General features: G+C 48.5%; 1 protein-coding gene across 1 annotated transcript in view; it reads left to right on the plus strand.

Annotated features, from left to right (window-relative positions):
* Positions 1-19428, plus strand: part of LOC128826933 (uncharacterized) — a 377153-nt gene that overhangs the window by 336977 nt on the left and 20748 nt on the right. The window contains exon 67 of the mRNA XM_054010510.1: positions 18801-19129. Coding sequence (XP_053866485.1) covers positions 18801-19129 — 329 coding nt within the window. The remainder of the gene's footprint in view (positions 1-18800; positions 19130-19428) is intronic.

A 19428-nucleotide genomic window follows, 5' to 3' on the forward strand; every position in this document is an offset into this window, starting at 1 on the left:
GGTCCCTTCCAACCCTGATATTCTATGGTTAGCATATTTTCATAAAATCATATGGAGTGCAATGTCACAAAGACTATGATGGAGTTCAGTGTTTCTCAGTGTCCACGGAGCATAGGGGGCTGTGGAACTTTTTTGGTGGTCTTCAGAGTGAAGCAGCTATAGATAATTGTGGAGTTAAGAGGGAGGCAGCTCCATGAGATGTTCTTCTGCGATTGAAATGCATGGGATCTGAAGGTGCTTAAACCTCTCAGAATTTGACTCTTAGCACCTGCAGCCCTTGCTGACTTATGGACTGAAATCCTATTCCCACTGGAGTCAATGGGGATTCGCCAATGAATTCAGTGCCACAGAAACAGCTTATTGATGGTGCTCAGCATGTTGCTGGATCAGAGACATAGAATCATAGAATATCAGGGTTGGAAGAGACCTCAGGAGGTCATCTAGTCCAACCCCCTGCTCAAAGCAGGACCAACACCAACTATATCATCCCAGCCAGGGCCTTGTCAAGCCAGGCCTTAAAAACTTCTAAGGATGGCGATTCCACCACCTCCCTAGGTAACCCATTCCAGTGCTTCACCTAGTGAAAGTGTTTCTTCTTCGAGTGCTTGCTCATATCGATTCCCATTAGGTGTGCGCGCGCCACGTGCACGATCATCGGAAGATTTTTACCCTAGCAACTCTCGGTGGGTCGGCTGAGGCGCCCCCTGGAGTGGCGCCATTATGGCGCCCGATATATGCCCCTGCCGACCCGGCGCCCCCTCAGTTCCTTCTTACCGCCCGTGACGGTCATTGGAACTGTGGAGAGCTGCGTAGCTGACCTCTACATCCCTAGCGTTCCTCGTTGTATTGCTAGTTCTTTAGTGTAGTTGTAATTAGTTTAGTAGTTTAGCAAGTTTATAAGTTAGTAAATTTAGTGTATATAGTTGTAGATAAGTTGAGGATTCGGGGCTTATCCCCGTTCCTCTCACCCGGTACCGGGGCTCATGCCCAAAGCTCCTGGCTTTAAGCCTTGCACAGCTTGCCTCAAGCCTATGCCTCTTGGAGACCCCCACGACTCCTGTCTGAAGTGCCTGGGGGAAGCTCATCAGCCTGACAAGTGCCGTATCTGTAAGGCTTTCAAGCCTAGGATGAAAAAGGAGCGGGACTTCAGGTTAAAACAGCTCCTGATGGAAGCGGCACTTAGCCCAGAGCCCCTGGCACTGCACACAGATCAGGCACCATCGGTCCGCAGCGTGTCTCCGGCACCGGAGCGTCCCAGTCCTAGTAAGGCCCCTCAGCACCGGACATCCCTGGCACCAATGCAGACGCGACACCGATCGCTCTCATAGCAGCCCAGAAAGCAACAAAAGCCTGCTGCCCCCCCCACAAGGGCATGCACCTCCTGTGGTCCCAGCAGAGCAACGCGCCGCGTTGGACCTGACCACAAAGGCCCCGACTCCGGCACTGTTGATTCTGGCACCCCAAGCGCCGTTGAGTCCGGTGCAGATCAGCTGCCCTGTGCACACCGTGGTTGAGCTGGGCCTGCCGTCGACTCCGGAGACTTTCTCCACTGCTTGCGACCTGATCGTGTTGACTGAGCCTGGACCTTCTCAGCCTCCGGCACCGCCGGCACGGGCTGTCCAATCTATTGGGAAGCCCTCATTCATGTGGCCTCCTCAGCAGAGTGAACCAGTTTGGCACCGCTCGAGGTCCCAGTCCCAGTCGTGGTCCCGGTCACGCAGATGGTCCCACTCTCGGCGCCGCTCGCAGTCCCGGCACCGATCTCCATCTCGGCACTGGTCGTACTCGTGGCACCACTCCACGTCCCGAACATCACCCTCTCGGTACGATCGGTACCGATCCAGCTCCCAGCACCACTCATCGCGCAGCCGGTCATGGCACTGCCTGCACCATCTATCTTCATCGAGATCCAGGTCGACCTCTCAGCGCTGCTATGACCGTCAGTCCCGCTCCAGGTCATGGTACCGCTTGGGACACCGGCACCGGTCCCCGACCCGCAGTCACGTGCCAGTGGACGGTGCCGAATGTCGGAGAAAAACTGAGTTCTCACTATTTTGTTTAGGTACAGCAAGACAGAGGCTTTATTATTAACTCTCACATGTGCAGAGGAGAGAGCAAGTAGGTCTCTCTCCCTGGTAACTAATTACAGCAAGCATTTATACCTTTCATTACAGAAATAATGAGGGACAGCTGCATTTTGTTTATACATAGGCCATCTTGATATCTTATTTTCTTACTTGTTTTGACTCTTGCCTACATACAATTAGTTTCTATACCTTATCTACACAAGGTCTTCTACACCTTATCTATACTGAGGTCACAATGACTTCTTACACAGCTCTTTCTCACCCGTCTCACACAATCCTCACACAATCCTCACACAATCCTCGCTTCTACAAATCTCGCGTTATCAGGGTCACAGCTAGCTTGACTCTTGCTAACAAAGACTGTCTCTTGCTAACGAAGCCTGACTCTTGCTAACAACCATCATGCATTGCAGTTCCCTTCTGTCAGTTCTTTTCTCTGCTTCCACAACCCCCCCCTTTTGTACTTCTAGTACAACAAACATTCTCAAATCTCTATTTGCATCAAGTCCTGGACTTCAGATTCTAAATTAGATGCTTCAACCTTAGGGGTTTTGATTGGATGCAATGATAATGCATGATTAGCATGAACATGAAAGGTATTACTATTATTACGTCTTTTACAACAACAATAACATAATCCTAAACTAACTAATAACAATACAAGCAATAACATTCCCATAGCAATACTATAATGGGGTTGTTGTACAGCCTTTGTCATAAAGCACAATACATCATATTTAGTACATAAGGTAGATACTCTATAAGCAGTGTGAAAGGCATACTTTTCTACTTGATATACATTTTGAAGCATGTGAATTTGCCCTTGTACCTCAGAGATTTTCTGAATCTCAGGTAACAATGAAAGCAAGTTTTGAAATCTATCAGATAGTAAGCTAGTCCAATTAAAGGATATCTGGAACCTAAGGGCTACTTGAAAAACTCTATCTGCAGGCCAGTAAATGATATGATTGCCTGCAGTGGTAGTGAGATTAAAATGTATGTCTTGTGATATGGTGTCATTAACATACATACAGCTATCATTAGCTTGGAAGAGTAAGTGTCCTGTCAGGGTAGTTCCTTGTCCCCTACCCTCCCAGCAAACGTAGTCATAGACAGTGACAACTTCTCCTGGCTTCAGTTTACGTGTACACTGAAGCTGTGGGGGTTCTAATGGCCAGAATATCCACAGGTTACCTAACCCCATCCAAATGTCAGGTGTAATCCTAGGAGCACTAACTAAAAATCGATTGGGCATACCAGGTGGTCTAATTTCCCAGATGTCTCGATGAATTACCCAATCCCATATGCATCCTCCCCATGGACCTGGCAGGATACGGTATGTGGGAGCCCACACCCCCTGTACCGGTCCATATGCTTGGAAGGAGCACTGAGAACGTCCACACTTCCACCCAGAAAGTTTCCAAGTATGTCTCCATGGCCACAGGTCAGATGGCACTCCTGACGTGTCTGTAAGGGCAGTGGGCCAAGCCTGGTGCTCTAGATCATTCCGAATGGCCATTAGCTGGTCATTCAAGAAATCCTGAATCTCTGAGCATGCTAGATCCCACTGCAATGCCTTCCCAGCCTCAGTGATATTCAATACCATCTCTGTCAGTAACTTCTGGGTCATAGAACTAAGGGCGGAGATAACATGTAACTCACCAACTCCAGCCTGTACCTGGGTTAGTTGTGCTCCAGAAACAAGGCCTATGGCCTTCTCTAGTTGGCCCAATTTCTCATCATGTTCCTGATTCTTAAAAATATTCCAAACTGCTGCTGCACTATTGGCCCCATCCCACAGGGATCCGGTCAAGTCTCTTCTCTTTCTAGAAGAAATAACCCAAGCCCTCTGTTGTGCTAATCTAATGGCAGCCCCTTGTGAACAGTTCGGGTATGTAGAGGTAATCTGGAAACTGGATAAGGGCAATGAAAATTTAACAGTTCCCAGTGTGGTGTTAATCACAGTCCATCGATATCCTACTACATCTCTCTTTGGTGTAGTACTATACCACATCTGTTGGTCAAACACCTTTATGTATTTCCGGGAGGCATTAACATTAATGGTATAAGATGGAGTGTATTGCAGTAAGGTACAAGTCACATTATCAGTCACTGGAATCATTTCTATGCAGGTAAAATTTCCAGTGGCAGAACAAACTCTTTGAGTGCTTGTTCGATTGTTCACTAATTGGGTGATCAAATAACAATAAGGGCCTCTTTCATTTAACACAGTACAAATTCCAGGAACAATCATCATATCTATTTCACTATAGAACCCATCAATTGCAGTTATTAATTCTTGGGGTTCACTAGTAGTGATATCATGTATTTTTATCTCTACAGATCCATTTGTTTTCCATTCAATTGTTTGCTCATATACATTATCTTGAACTTTAAAGAATAATTTCTCTGAGCAAAATTTCAGTAAATCACTGAGATGTGAAAGTCTTGGCCAATGAGTTTCATTGGAATGTGTAGTACTGTTTGTATCTGGATAAGTTACAGTGGTGGTGGCAAGGGTCAAGGGACTAGTGGTAGGTGTAGTCTTTGTAGTGGCAAGGCGTTTTTGATATTCATCATCTGAAAGCCAATTAGGGAGGGCAGTGCATCCTGAAGGTATCTGTCCATAAGCACAAAGCCCTGATCCTGGAAAGAATCCACCCCACCACTGGACCCCACATTCCCAGGAACGTTCCCCACAGTTCCCTCCTTGCCAATAAACAATACTTCGTTTCTTCCACCAGGGCCAGTTCTTAATGTCTTTTGTAGTTAGAAAGTTCTGGACTTTGGTGGTTTCAGCAGAGCGAGTGTTTCTTCTTTTCTTCTTCAAAAACAGTTGTGATTCACCATAATACCGGGGAGAGGTTACTAGCACTTCACCCTGTACTGGTGTGATTCCTGTAAAAGAATTCAAAGGCACAGTAGATCTGTCAGTGGACAAGGGAGAGGTTACTAGCACTTCACCTTGTCCTCTTTCCCTGCTGTCCAGGAGGCACAGCAGAGTTAGCAGGAGAAATAGGCTGATCAGCAGCTGGAGAATCCTCTCCAGGCGGAGGGGTCTTTTTGCAGTGCGAAGCATGGGTCCAGGTGGGCAGTCCTTGGCACTTCACAGCAGTGTTAGTGGTTAACAGGACTTGGAAAGGGCCTTTCCAGCGTGGAGCCAAGGCAGTCTTTCGCTGATGGACCTTTATGTAGACCCAGTCTCCTGGTTCCAGCGAGTGGCAGGGCTGCACAGGATCCTTGGGTAGTGCTTCTTTCACCTGTGTATAGAAAGACTTAACACATTTCATTAGTGCCTGACAATACTTAAGCATTGTGTCATCCATTAAATGAATGTCCATCTGAGCTAGGGTCAGTGGGGGCGCAGTTGGTAGTCTCATCGGGCGCCCTGTCAGAATCTCATGAGGGCTGAGTCCAGTCTTTCGATTGGGAGTGGCCCTCATACTCATTAATGCCAGAGGAAGGGCATCTGGCCACTTCAAGTTTGTTTCAGCACAAATCTTGGCCAGTTTATTTTTCAGAATTCCATTCTGGCGTTCCACTGTCCCAGCAGACTGCGGATGGTGGGGACAGTGAAGGTTGTGTTGAGTCTGCAAAGCTGCACATAACTCCTTTACAATCTGTCCAGTAAAATGAGTTCCACGGTCACTGTTGATACTCACAGGGATGCCAAATCGTGGTACAAAATCTTTAAGCAGAAGTTTCACAACAGTCCTGGCATCTGCTTTCCTGCAGGGAAAAGCTTCAACCCAATTTGAAAATACATCCACCAAAACCAATACATATTCATAGCCACAACATTTAGACAGTTGAATAAAATCAATCTGAATATTTACAAAAGGTCCCCAAGGGGGAGGGTGAGCTGCCTGCCTAACTTTAACAGCTTTACCAATGTTATGCTGCTGACAAATCACACATTGTTGACAGTAGTGATGTGCAATGACTGGGAACCCGAACGCACACCAATCTCGGTTAACTGCAGCAACCATCCCCCCTTTGCTCACGTGAGCCATTCCGTGGTATACACGAGCAAGATAGGGCATTAGCATCTTCGGTGCAACCAGGCGACCAGCTGGGGCACGCCAAAGATGATCAGGGTGTAGAATACAGCCATTAGAACTCCAAAAACGTTTCTCAGCTGCCGATGCAGCTTCCTGGATCTTGGCCAGATCCTCAAGGGAGGCTAGTGGAGGCTGTTCAATCAAAGCACAAGTATATTCAGCCTGAGGTGCAGAAAGGGCCGCTGCTTTGGCTGCAGAGTCTGCCAAAGCATTTCCACGGGTAACTTCATCACGAGGGGTCTGGTGAGCTGTACATTTCACGACAGCTATAGCTTTGGGCAATAAAAGAGCATCTAAAAGAGCAGAGACATACAGACTGTTCTTAATAGGAGAACCAGTGGATGTAAGAAAACCTCTATACTTCCAGAGCAACCCATAATCATGTACCACTCCAAAAGCATAACGAGAGTCTGTATAGATTGTAACTGCTTGATCCTGAGCGAGAATGCAGGCTCGAGTTAAAGCCACAAGTTCGGCCACTTGAGCAGAAAACACAGAAGGAAGGAAAGCACTTTCAATAACAGCATGTGCAGAACACACAGCATAACCAGCAACCAATTTGCCCTTAGAATCTCGCAAGCACGAACCATCTACAAAGTAAATAAGATCAGGATTTTGCAAAGGCACATCTAGTAAATCATCTCTTGGACGAGAGAGAACCGATGTCACAGACACACAGTCATGTGGGTCTCCGTCTTTGGGCCCAGGCAACAAGGAGGCAGGATTTAGAACAGGGCAACGAGCCAAAGTAATATGAGATGAAGACAACAAGACAAGCTCATATTTTGTAAGACGAGAAGTGGATAGATGCTGTGTCTTAGATTTTAACAAGAGAGCAGCCACAGCATGAGGAACAGCAACAATCAAAGGAGATCCTAAGACAATAGATTCAGATACCTGAACAGCAAGAGCTGCTGCAGCTACAGCACGCAGGCAAGGGGGAAATCCAGCTGCCACAGCGTCTAGGGCAGTACTGTAATAAGCAATGGGACGGTGTTTGTCTCCGTGCCTTTGCGTTAATACAGCCAAAGCAAACCCATTACGCTCATGACAGAAAAGAGTGAATGGTTTAGCATAATCAGGAAGTCCCAGGGCTGGTGCACTGGACAGACTTTGCTTGATAGCAACAAAAGCTTGTTCAGCCTCTGGAGACCAAGGAAGAGGCTCAGGGGTACCTGACTTAGTCAAATCCTGTAAGGGTTTAATCATTGTTGCATAGCCTAAAATCCATTGTCTACAGTACCCAGTCATGCCAAGAAAAGTACGCATTTGAGAAATAGTTCCAGGCCTAGGCATATTTAGAATAGCTGAAATCCGAGAATCTGATAAATGACGAGTACCAGGAGAAATATCATGACCAAGGTAATGAACCTTGGGCTGACACAGCTGTAGTTTTTCCCGGGATGCCTTATGACCCTTAGCAGCTAAAGCAGTCAAAAGAATCAAAGTATCAGTTTTACAAGATTCAAAAGAGAGGGATGCCAACAAAAGATCATCCACATACTGTATAAGCACTGATTTACCTGGAAAAACCACATCATCCAGATCCTTCTTCAGGATCTGGGAAAACAAGGAAGGGGATTCAGTATACCCTTGGGGTAACCGAGTCCAGGTGTACTGGCGTCCTTTGTAGGTAAAGGCAAACAGATACTGACTCTCAGGGTGAATGGGGATAGAAAAGAAAGCTGAACATAAGTCCACAACAGTAAAGTAGGTAGCTGAAGGTGGAATACAAGAAAGAATTGTAGCTGGATTTGGAACCACAGGAAAGGAAGGTAAAACAACAGCATTAATCGCGCGGAGATCTTGAACAAACCGATAAGTGTTCTTTCCTGGCTTCTTTACAGGAAAGATAGGAGTATTACAAGAACTGGTGGTAGCAACAATAATACCCTGCTGTAATAAAGACTCCATTACTGGGGCTATACCTTCCTCTGCCTCAGGACGCAGAGGATACTGGGGAACTCTTGGCAAAGCTTTAGAAGGATCAACAAAAATCTTAACTGGTTCAGCGGTCCGAATCTGTCCCACTTCATTAGCGTGCTGAGACCAGAGATGAGGAGGAACTTGTGATAACAAATGCACAAGTTCAGGGTTACGAGTTGTTGGTAATTTAGCTGGCTCCTCTATGTGGAGTGTAGCCAACACTAGATTGGTATTCTCATCAGGAACCTGTAAGAATACGCCATCTGGTGTGCAATAGATAGTACAACCTAATTTACACAAAAGATCCCTTCCCAGCAGATTCACAGGAGAGGAGGGGCTGAGCAAGAATGCATGCTTGTCAGCAAGGGGCCCTAGTGAGACAGCAAGGGGTTTTGTGACAGGATGCGAAACAGGTTGATTTGAAATGCCCACAGCATTTACAGACAAAGTTGACAAAGGAACAGAGGGAAACTCCTCGGATCTTAGAGCAGATCTAGTAGCTCCAGTATCCACAAGACAAGTAACAGTTTGTCCTGCAATTTCACAGTTTACAAAAGGACCTTCTTGATCAATGGGAATTAAAGGATTCATGATGTAGTTACGTTCCCTCAGGCTGTCCTAGTAAGAGGTAGTTGTTGGGGTAAAAGTAGATGCTTCAGGATTTGGGAAAGGAGGTGGAGGGTTCTGAGACAATCGGGCTGGGCATGCATCTTTCCAGTGTCCCTCTTGGCCACAAATGTGGCATGCAGTGTACCTAGGTTGGGCAGGATACAAGGGACCCTTCCCTCTTCCTCGCCCACAACCTCGTCCTCGTCCTCCTCTCATTCCCCCACGGCCCTGGTTTTGATAAGTTTCTAACTGCAGGGTCAATAGTTTTGTTTCAGTATTCTCTTTCTTCTGCTCTATGCAAGCTGCACAATGATTGGCGACTGTCACCAATTCAGAAAGGGGTTTAGTTTGCCAGCCAATGCAGATAGTTCTTAACTGCTGCTGAATCTTTGGTAAGAGTCCCTGAACAAAAGCAGCCCCTACGGCTTCTCTGGCATTTTCTGCTGGCTGAGCAATTCCCGAATGCTGTTCAAAAACCTTAGTCAGCCTATCTAGATAATCAGCAGCGGACTCTCCTTTATTCTGTTTACAATAAGTAATCTTTGTCCAATCTGTCTTCTTAGGGCAGACTTCCGTCACAGCATTTACGAGACGGTCCCTAGCCTCTCTCAAATCACGATCAATTCCAGGGTCAGTAGCTGGCCAGGCTGCCTGCCTGGTAAGCCGTTGTCGAACTTCGGCTGGCATAATCATTCGCAAGAGTTGATTAATGTCTGCCCAAGATGGATTATAACACTGAACCACCGTCCGGAGTTCGTCTCTAAACTTTTCTGGTTCCTCCCTGATATTAGGAAATTCCTTCACCAAGTTTCTCAAATCTCCTGGTGACCACGGGGCATGCACTGTGACCAACTGTCCTGCATTCCCAGGCAGGTCTCTTAAAGGAACCTGGAGTGCATGTGCCACACTTCTAGTAAGATAACGGGTACTTTCCTCAGAAGGATTAGAATCAGGGGAGCTACTGGCAGGCTCAGAATCACCTCTTTGTGGTGAAGAGGAGGCTTCTCTCCCAGGGGAAGAGAGAACAATGTGTGCAGCTGATACATGCAGTGGTGAAACTGGCACTGCCGGGTGAGATTCGTTAGCAGACCCAGGCTGTGCAGGGGGAGGAGGCAGCACGGGCTGCTGCTGCTGCTGAATGTTACTGAAGAAATCTAAAATATCCTCAGCAGTTTCCTCCTCACTGTCAGATCTAACTAATTGGGGATAAAGGGGAGCAGAAGGAATTGCTTGAACAGGATTAGGATACACAGGAGCAGAAGGAATCGCTCTAGGGGTTAAACAGCTGGATGCCTTGCATTTAAGCTGTAAATGTTGCACTTGGGCTTTTAACTTTTCCTGGGAGTCCTTTAGACTCCGCACTCGAGACTCGTGGAGTCTCTTTGTTGCTTCCTCCCACCAACAGACAAATTGCTCCCACTGTGTATCAGAGGCTTTTGGTGAAGCCAGAGTTTCTTTAAGGTATTTAAGTTTGTCTAAATCAAAGGTACCTTCTAGTGGACATTGTTTAGATGGATTTGCACGCGTGTAAAGATTCCAATTATCTAAATACCTGCAGGTTTTCGGGCCATAATGTACGTACATGAAATAAGCTGGGGTACCCTTAGGGGGTGAAAGGGAAGACTTAGACTGTCCCCCACCCATTTTCCAATCACACACTCAAAAGGGGAAGGATGCCCTGTCCGCGCTAGCGGCTCATAAACTAAGGATCTCTCCCTACAGGGTATTCACACAGGAGTGACTAACAAGGATAGCCATGACCCCCTACACCTCCCTTCAGCAAAGAGCGTCGGCTAATCTCAGAGAGAAAGCGCCGCTTACTCTGTTGCATCCAGTGAGATGGTCAGACTGTCAGTGGCTCACACGGAGAGGAAAAGGTGAGGGAAGATGGGTGCACACACTCCTAGACCCAGGTAGCCTCCTCGCCGGACGATGCCAGGCTGAGTTAACTTACATGGGTCGGATCTCCTAAAAGATCCTCTAGTTACCGGGCTTGCGTTAGAGTAGTTCTGGTCACGAGCCAAAAGACTTCGCAGAGTACTCTGGGCGTCTTCCGGTAACACTCAATTCACACTGTGTACACACACACACACACACACACACACACACACACACCAACATACCAAGGCCTTCTACCAGGTACTACTCCTGAGTACCTCCAGGTACTATTCCCAAGTACCTTGATGCATCACTTGAGGCGGTAAAAACCCCTCTTGAGGCAGTAACAACTCCTCAATACAGGTGCAAACCCTATGCACCTAGCATATGCTTACAGGGGGCGGCAAACAATTCCCCTATTACGCCGCTCAGCATCTGACCTTGCTGCACAGTCAATAAGTTCGGATGGCGTGAGCCCAACAGGGGCAGACGGCTCCACGGACAGTCCTCCTCCGACACCCCAATAGAGATTTCAAAAGGTCTCTTACCTCTATTGTGGCGCCATGGGGTTCGAAGGGGAACGATCCGTAGCAGCTGCCGTTGCCTCAGTGGGCGTTGCCATCCCGGACGAGCCCCCAAATTGTCGGAGAAAAACTGAGTTCTCACTATTTTGTTTAGGTACAGCAAGTCAGAGGCTTTATTATTAACTCTCACATGTGCAGAGGAGAGAGCAAGTAGGTCTCTCTCCCTGGTAACTAATTACAGCAAGCATTTATACCTTTCATTACAGAAATAATGAGGGACAGCTGCATTTTGTTTATACATAGGCCATCTTGATATCTTATTTTCTTACTTGTTTTGACTCTTGCCTACATACAATTAGTTTCTATACCTTATCTACACAAGGTCTTCTACACCTTATCTATACTGAGGTCACAATGACTTCTTACACAGCTCTTTCTCACCCGTCTCACACAATCCTCACACAATCCTCACACAATCCTCGCTTCTACAAATCTCGCGTTATCAGGGTCACAGCTAGCTTGACTCTTGCTAACAAAGACTGTCTCTTGCTAACGAAGCCTGACTCTTGCTAACAACCATCATGCATTGCAGTTCCCTTCTGTCAGTTCTTTTCTCTGCTTCCACACGAACCACCTCAGAAAGTGTGCTCGGCACCGCCATGGCCTTCCCATCAGAACTTGGCGTCGTCCCAAGAAGGGAGTGCCTATAATGTCCAAGACCAGGACACTGATGGTGCAAGCCAGGGACAGGACGAGACACATGATCCCGACCAGGGTCCTCCTCAATGGACCTTCTGGACCCCTTGGGCATATCACCAAGTCCAAGGTGGTCCCTCAGGTGCCTCTCGCTCGGCTCATTTGGAGCCTAGGGTGCCTGAGGCAACGGTTAGCCATCCTGCCCAGATACCGTCCGAGACCACGGCTTTACCACCTGAGCAGGCCGATGTCCCTCCAGTCGTGGACCTTGGACAACCGGACCTGTCCCAGCCTGACCTTCTCCAGGACCCACTGGTCCAGGGACTGTCGTCCTCATCTTCACCTGACAAGACTGTGGCAGGCACGTCCTCCTCTGGCCCTCCACTCATAGACCTGCATGCTCACCAGGACCTCCTTTGTAGGGTGGCACAGAACATGAATGTGCAGGTGGAGGAGGTGGCAGAGATTGAGGACCCAGTTGTGGACATCTTGTCAGCTAATGCCCCCACCTGGGTAGCTTTGCCCTTTATTAAAACTATCCAGGCCAATGCCAATACTATTTGGCAGTCCCCTGCGTCCATCTCTCCCACAGCGCGGGGGGTGGAAAGAAAATACATGGTGCCAGCCAAAGACTACGAGTACTTGTATGTGCACCCCCAACCTTGCTCCCTTGTGGTACAATCCGTAAACGAGAGGGAAAGGCATGGCCAGCAAGCGCCCGCCCCTAAATCCAAGGACGCCAGGCGCCTGGATTTATTCGGGCGCAAGATTTACTCCTCTGGTGGACTACAGCTCAAGGTAGCTAACCAGCAAGCCCGCCTGAGCTGGTATAATTATAACACCTGGAACTCGATGGGGAAATTCAAAGAGCTGGTTCCCCATGAGTCCAAGGAAAAGTTTGGGGCCTTGCTTGAAGTGGGCAAGAAGGTGGCAAGGACATCTCTGCAGGCGTCTTTAGACGCAGTGGACTCGGCTGCTAGAACTCTAGCCTCAGGGATAGCCATGCGACGTATTTCCTGGCTGCAAGTGTCCGGCCTCCTACTGGAACTGCAGCAGACTATACAGGAAATTCCCTTTGAAGGACAAGGTCTCTTCTCGGAAAAGACTGATCCCAGACTGCAAAGTTTGAAGGATAGCCGGGCCACCATGTGCTCATTGGGCATGCATACCCCAGTGACACAACGTAGGCCCTTCCAGCCCCAACTGCAGCGCACGTACCCCAACCCTCGACCATGACAAGACCCTCCTAGAAGGCATGGTTGCGGCACTAGGAGGTGTCAACCTGGTCCGCAGTCAGGCTAGAATCAGGGCCCCCCGAGACCACCAGTGGGGCCCAGACAAAACTTTTGAAGCCGCGCTCGAGGACGGAGCACCAGTCTCCTCCCAGGATCCTTCCCTATCTTTCTCCAACCTCCTCTCCTGTTTCCTCCCTGGGTGGTCCCACATAACTTCAGATCGCTGGGTCCTTCGCACGGTGGAAACAGGATACCATCTTCAGTTTGTTTCGCCCCCACACCCTTCCCAGCCTCTCTCCCTGTCCCTCTTCAGGGACCCTTCTCACGAGCAACTCCTCTTGCAGGAGGTACAAACGCTCCTGTCTGTTGGAGCAGTGGAAGAGGTACCAAAGGACTTGAGGGGCAGGGGGTTTTACTCCCGCTACTTCCTAATCCCCAAGGCAAAGGGGGGGCTTCGGCCCATCCTAGACCTACACAGACTCAACAAATCCATGGTAAAGTTGAAGTTCCGCATGGTCACCCTGGGAACCATTATCCCATCCCTGGATCCTGGAGACTGGTATGCCGCCCTCGACATGAAGGACGCGTACTTCCACATAGTGATCTACCTGCTGCACAGGCGGTTCCTTCGCTTTGTTGTTGGACACCAACATTTCCAATTTGCTGTCCTCCCCTTCGGCCTGTCCACAGCACCAAGGATCTTCACAAAATGTATGGCCGTTATAGCGGCCTGGCTCTGCAGACATCAGGTCCAAGTGTTTCTGTACCTCGACGACTGGCTCGTTCGGGGTCGGTCCGAGCTACAGGTGCGGTCTCACGTTCGGTTCGTCATCACCTGCTTCGGGCAGCTGGGCCTGCTGCTCAACACCAAAAAGTCCACTTTGGAGCCGACCCAAAGAATAGACTTCATTGGGGCAGTCCTGGACTCTAATCTCGCCAAGGCTTGCCTTCCACAGACCCGCTTCCAGTCCATGATGACCATTATCCACGGCCTCCAAAGCTTCCCAACCTCGACAGCATGCACGTGCCTCGGTCTTCTGGGCCACATGGCCTCATGCACCTTCGTGACCAAACATGCCAGACTACGCTTCTGCCCGCTTCAGATCTGGCTCTCGTCGGTGTACCGTCCAGGCCGGGACAGTTTGGACACAGTACTCACGGTACCTACAAAGGTATTGTCCTCTCTGGATTGGTGGCTAAATCCCAACCATGTTTGCGGGGGGATACCATTCCATGCCCTACAGCCCTCTCTAGTCCTCACCACGGACGCGTCCTCCCTGGGCTGGGGCGCTCACCTCGCAGACCTTTGCACACAAGGCCTTTGGTCCGCACAAGAAATATCCCTCCACATCAACATCCGGGAACTGAGGGCAGTGCGCCTGGCATGTCAGGTATTCCGAAAACACCTGCAGGGCTGTTCTGTCGCGATCTTCACAGACAACACAACGGCCATATTTTACATCAACAAGCAAGGCAGAGCACGGTCATCCCTATTATGCCAGGAAGCCATTCACCTCTGGGAGTTCTGCATAGCCCAATCAATCGACCTGGTGGCATCATTTCTCCCGGGAGTCCAGAACACCTTGGCAGATCGCCTCAGTAGGTCCTTTATGACTCACGAGTGGTCAATACGTCCAGACGTCATTAATTCCATTTTCCGGAGGTGGGGGTTTCCCCACATAGACCTCTTCGCCTTCCACGAGAATCGGAAGTGCCAAGTGTTCTGCTCTCTCCAGGGACGCTCCCCGGGCTCCCTGTCAGACGCCTTCCTGATACCGTGGAAAGCTCTACGCCTTCCCTCCATTTCCATTGGTCCACAAGGTCCTTCTGAAGTTACGCAGGGACAAGGCCCTCTTAATCTTGATCACTCCAGCGTGGCCCAGACAACACTGGTACACCACAGTCCTCGACCTGTCGGTGACCAAGCTAATTCCTCTCCCATTGTGGCCAGACCTGATCACACAGGATCACGGCAGGTTATGCCATCCGGACCTGCAGTCCCTTCATTTCACAGCATGGATGCTGCTTGGCTGACACAATCTGAGCTGCGCTGCTCCAATTTGGTGAAGCAAGTCCTATTAGGAAGCAGAAAGCCCTCCACTAGATCCACATACCTAGCCAAGTGGAAATGTTTCTCCTGCTGGTGTGCCCTGAAGGACGCTGTCCCCCTACAGGTTCCAATATCTACCATCCTAGATTACCTCTTGTCACTCAAACAACAAGGTCTAGCGGTATCCTCCATCAAGGTACACCTGGCAGCGATTTCAGCTTTTCACCTGGGCGAAAATGGCCGCTCGATTTTTCTCCAGTCCCATGGTCAACAGGTTCCTCAAGGGTTTGGAATGGCTGTATCCGCAAATCCATCATCCATCCCCCTACGTGGGACCTCAACCACGTCCTCTCTAGACTCATGGATCCGCCCCCCTTCGAGCTGATGGCCACCTGCTCCCTTCTGTACCTTTCCTGGAAAACAGCTTTCCTCATCGCTATCACATCAGCGAGATGAGTATCGGAGCTTCGAGCTCTCACATCGGATCCATCATACACGGTGTTCCATAAGGACAAGGTACAGCTGCGACCACACCCCGCCTTCCTCCCTAAGGTGGTATCTGCCTTCCATGTCAACCAAGACATCTTCCTTCCGGTCTTCTTTCTGAAGCCCCACGCTTCGCGATGGGAACCGCAGCTACATTCCCTAGATGTTCGCAGGGCTCTCGCCTTTTATATCGAATGAACTAAGCCCTTTAGAAAGACATCCCAGCTGTTTGTAGTAGTGGCAGACCGGATGAAAGGTCTCCCGGTCTCCTCGCAGTGAATTTCCTCTTGGATTATATCTTGCATCCGTGCATGTTATGACTTGGCGGGTGTCCCGACTACCCAGCTCACTGCCCATTCTACTCAGGCTCAAGAGTCGTCCTCCGCCTTTCTGGCTCATGTGCCCATACAGGAAATCTGCGGGGCAGCGACTTGGTCATCCGTACATACCTTCGCTTCCCACTATGCTATAGTGCAACAGTCCAGGGACGATGCAGCGTTTGGTTCAGCGGTTCTTCGATCCGCAACATCTAACACCAACCCCACCGCCTAGGTAAGGCTTGGGAATCACCTAATTGGAATCGATATGAGCAAGCACTCGAAGAAGAAAAGACGGTTACTCGCCTTTGTAACTGTTGTTCTTCGAGATGTGTTGCTCATATCCATTCCAAACCCTCCCTCCTTCCCCACTGTTGGAGTAGCCGGCAAGAAGGAACTGAGGGGGTGCTGGGTAGGCAGGGGCATATATCGGGGGCCATAACAGCGCCACTCCAGGGGGCGCCTCAGCCAACCCATCGAGAGTTGCTAGGGTAAAAATCTTCCGACGATCGTGCACGTGGTGCGCGCACACCTAATTGGAATGGATATGAGCAATACATCTCAAAGAATAACAGTTACAAAGGTGAGTAACTGTCTTTTCCTAATATCCAACCTAGACCTCCCCCACTGCAACTTGAGACCATTGCTCCTTGTTCTGTCATCTGCCACCACTGAGAACAGCCGAGCTCCATCCTCTTTGGAACCCCCATTCAGGTAGTTGAAGGCTGCTATCAAATCCCTCCTCACTCTTCTCTTCTGCAGACTAAATAACCCCAGTTCCCTCAGCCTCGCCTCGTAAGTCATGTGCTCCAGCCCCCTGATCATTTTCATTGCCCTCCACTGGACTCTCTCCAATTTGTTCACATCCTTTCTGTAGTGGGGGGCCAAAAACTGGATGCAATACTCCAGATGTGACCTCACCAGTGCCGAATAGAGGGGACATATGCACTTAAGCACATGAATAACTTTAAGCGTGTGTATAGCCTCATTGATTTCAATGGAACTACTCACATGGTTAAGTTCTTTACTGGATTGGGACTGTAACTTGCAGCAAGCAAGTTCTGTTGACTATCATGGACTTGCCATCCGCTCAGCATGCAATAGGGTGGGTAAGCTGGTTCTGCGTGAAGGTTGTGCTCATGACCAGTCTGGCTCTCCCATGCTATTATTATTGTTTTTAATTGATAACCCACAGCTTTGCCACTGATGTTTATTGTTTTATGGTAAGTCTAAATATAGGTGGGCAAGTGTTTGTGTTGTTGTGATGTTCCCCTGGTGTTATTTGGACCAGTGATCTGCTAGGTCACTCCAATCCTCAACTCCGGGAGCCAGCCTTACCCTGCTCTGCTGTGAGAACCCCCCACTCCTGAGCTGCTCATGCACAGCCTCTAGCATGTAAGCTGCTTGGATTGTGCAACCGAATGACACTAGCCAATATCTCCAGTCCCAGACACAACCCTAGGAACCTCCGTCTTGCAGTGTCCAGTTATGCCCGCTAGATGCTGCAAGCTTATATGAATTCATCAATCTAACAAAGAAATTTATATGTCCCAGGCTTGTTATCCCAAGGGGAGTCTCTGACATGCTTCAAACCAAATGCACTGCTTCAGGTAGAATAAACAAACAAATTTATTAACTACAAAAGATAGATTTTACACGATTATAAGTCAAACCACAACAAGATGGATTTGGTCAAATGAAATAAAGGCAAAATGCATTCTAAGCTGATCTTAACACTTTCAGTGCCCTTATAAATGTAGATGCTTCTCACCAAAGTCTGGCTGGTTGCCCTTCAGCCAGGCTCTCCCCTTTCATCAGTGATTCTGTCGCTTGGTGGTGATTTCTGTAGATGGAGGTGGAAGAAAGAGGAAGAGCATGGCAAACGACTCTCCCTTTTATCATGTTCTTTCTTCCCTCTTGGCTTCCCCCCCACACACACACACACACCTTTCAGGGTCAGGTGAGCTTTACCTCATCATAGTCCGTGACTGACCAAGGGAAGGGGGGTGACTCACTCGATAGTCCAACAGATCCGTTGTTGCTGTCTAGGCCGGTGTCCTTTGTTCCTGTGAGGCTGGGCTGGGTTTGTCCTGATGAGGTATGAACTGCCCCTCTGTTCCTGGAGAGTTTTGCCTGGGCTTGTTTTAAGCCATGAGGATACATTTTCAGCCTCATAACTCTATACATGAAATTACAACCTATAAGATTACTATAATAACAATTATTATAACATTACTATAACAACAATGCTCAGTGCATCATGAGCCTTCCGAAGACACCCGACATGACAAACTTTGCACTGGGTATCACACAATCATATTATAAGGATGAACATGGGGCTGCATGGTGTTTCCCCGAGATTCAGAGAGTCATAGTTGTGTTGGGAAATTTTGGAAAGTGGTGAAAGAGGAGTGTTTGCTATGATGACGAGCTATGTGTTTGGGGTTATCATGTGCTGGCTGTGTTGTCGTGTTGGTGGTTGTGTTAATTAGTATCGGGGGGACTGGGCTGAAGAATTTTGTGTTGAATTGTGTGGGTGACGAATGAGGGGTGTGTGTCTGGGGGATCATGTTTGGGGATTTTGTGTTGATTTGTTTGGGCATGTGGACTGCGTTGGCGAGTTTGTGTTAAATTGCATGGGTGGTGAATCAATCTTTAAAGAACTGTGGGCAGTCTCCCTTATATCGCTGACTCATTACAACCAATGAAATTGTTGAGTACAAACTAGGTATAGAGTAAGGGTGGTGACTGGTTGAGATACCTCTAACTCACAATGGTCTAGGACTCTTGGCATGGCATAGGTACATGCCTTAATGCTTTATTATATATAGATGAAGATTATGATTATTTATACGACTGTAGCACTTAGGAGTCTAGATACTGGACTTGAGTTCCCTGCAATGCTGATATGACCAAATTTTTTTCTTTCAGATGCCTGCAAAGCTCTGAAATGCCGGACCAAAGAGACATGCCGGACTGAGGATGGCCACACATCATGTATTCCTGACTACATGGGAACCTGCTTGGGCTCAGGGGACATGCACTACCAAACTTTTGATGGTCTGAAGTTTGATTTCCAGGGCACCTGCACCTACACCCTGGCCAAATACTGTGGGAGCGACACCACCCTGGAGCCTTTCACCATTGATGAGAAGAACGCCAATAGGGGGAGCCAGGATATCTCCTTTCTGCGAGTGACCAACGTCTACATCTATGGGTACAACATCTCCATCTACAAGAGGGAAACTGACAAAGTCCGGGTGAGTCTCCCAGCTCGGGGTTCTGGCACTTTTCGACCTACAAAGCACAGTACTTTTGTTTGTGTAGTCTCTCGCACAAACAGAATCCCAAACAGATGCCGTCAGCTGAATATGTCATGTGGGCAATACAAGTAGATAAATACATCTGCTCTCTATGAGTATGTTTGAAAACCTTATAGATCGAGAGACAGAGAGCAAAAACAAGACTTTGTGGCTAGATCGATAGCTATTTCAGATAGGTAGAATCTATGTAGAGATATAGGGAATTCTGGAAACAGATACTGTAGGTAGATAGTGAA

Source organism: Malaclemys terrapin, chromosome 21 (genome assembly GCF_027887155.1).
Source record: "Malaclemys terrapin pileata isolate rMalTer1 chromosome 21, rMalTer1.hap1, whole genome shotgun sequence".
Classification (NCBI taxonomy): domain Eukaryota; kingdom Metazoa; phylum Chordata; order Testudines; family Emydidae; genus Malaclemys; species Malaclemys terrapin.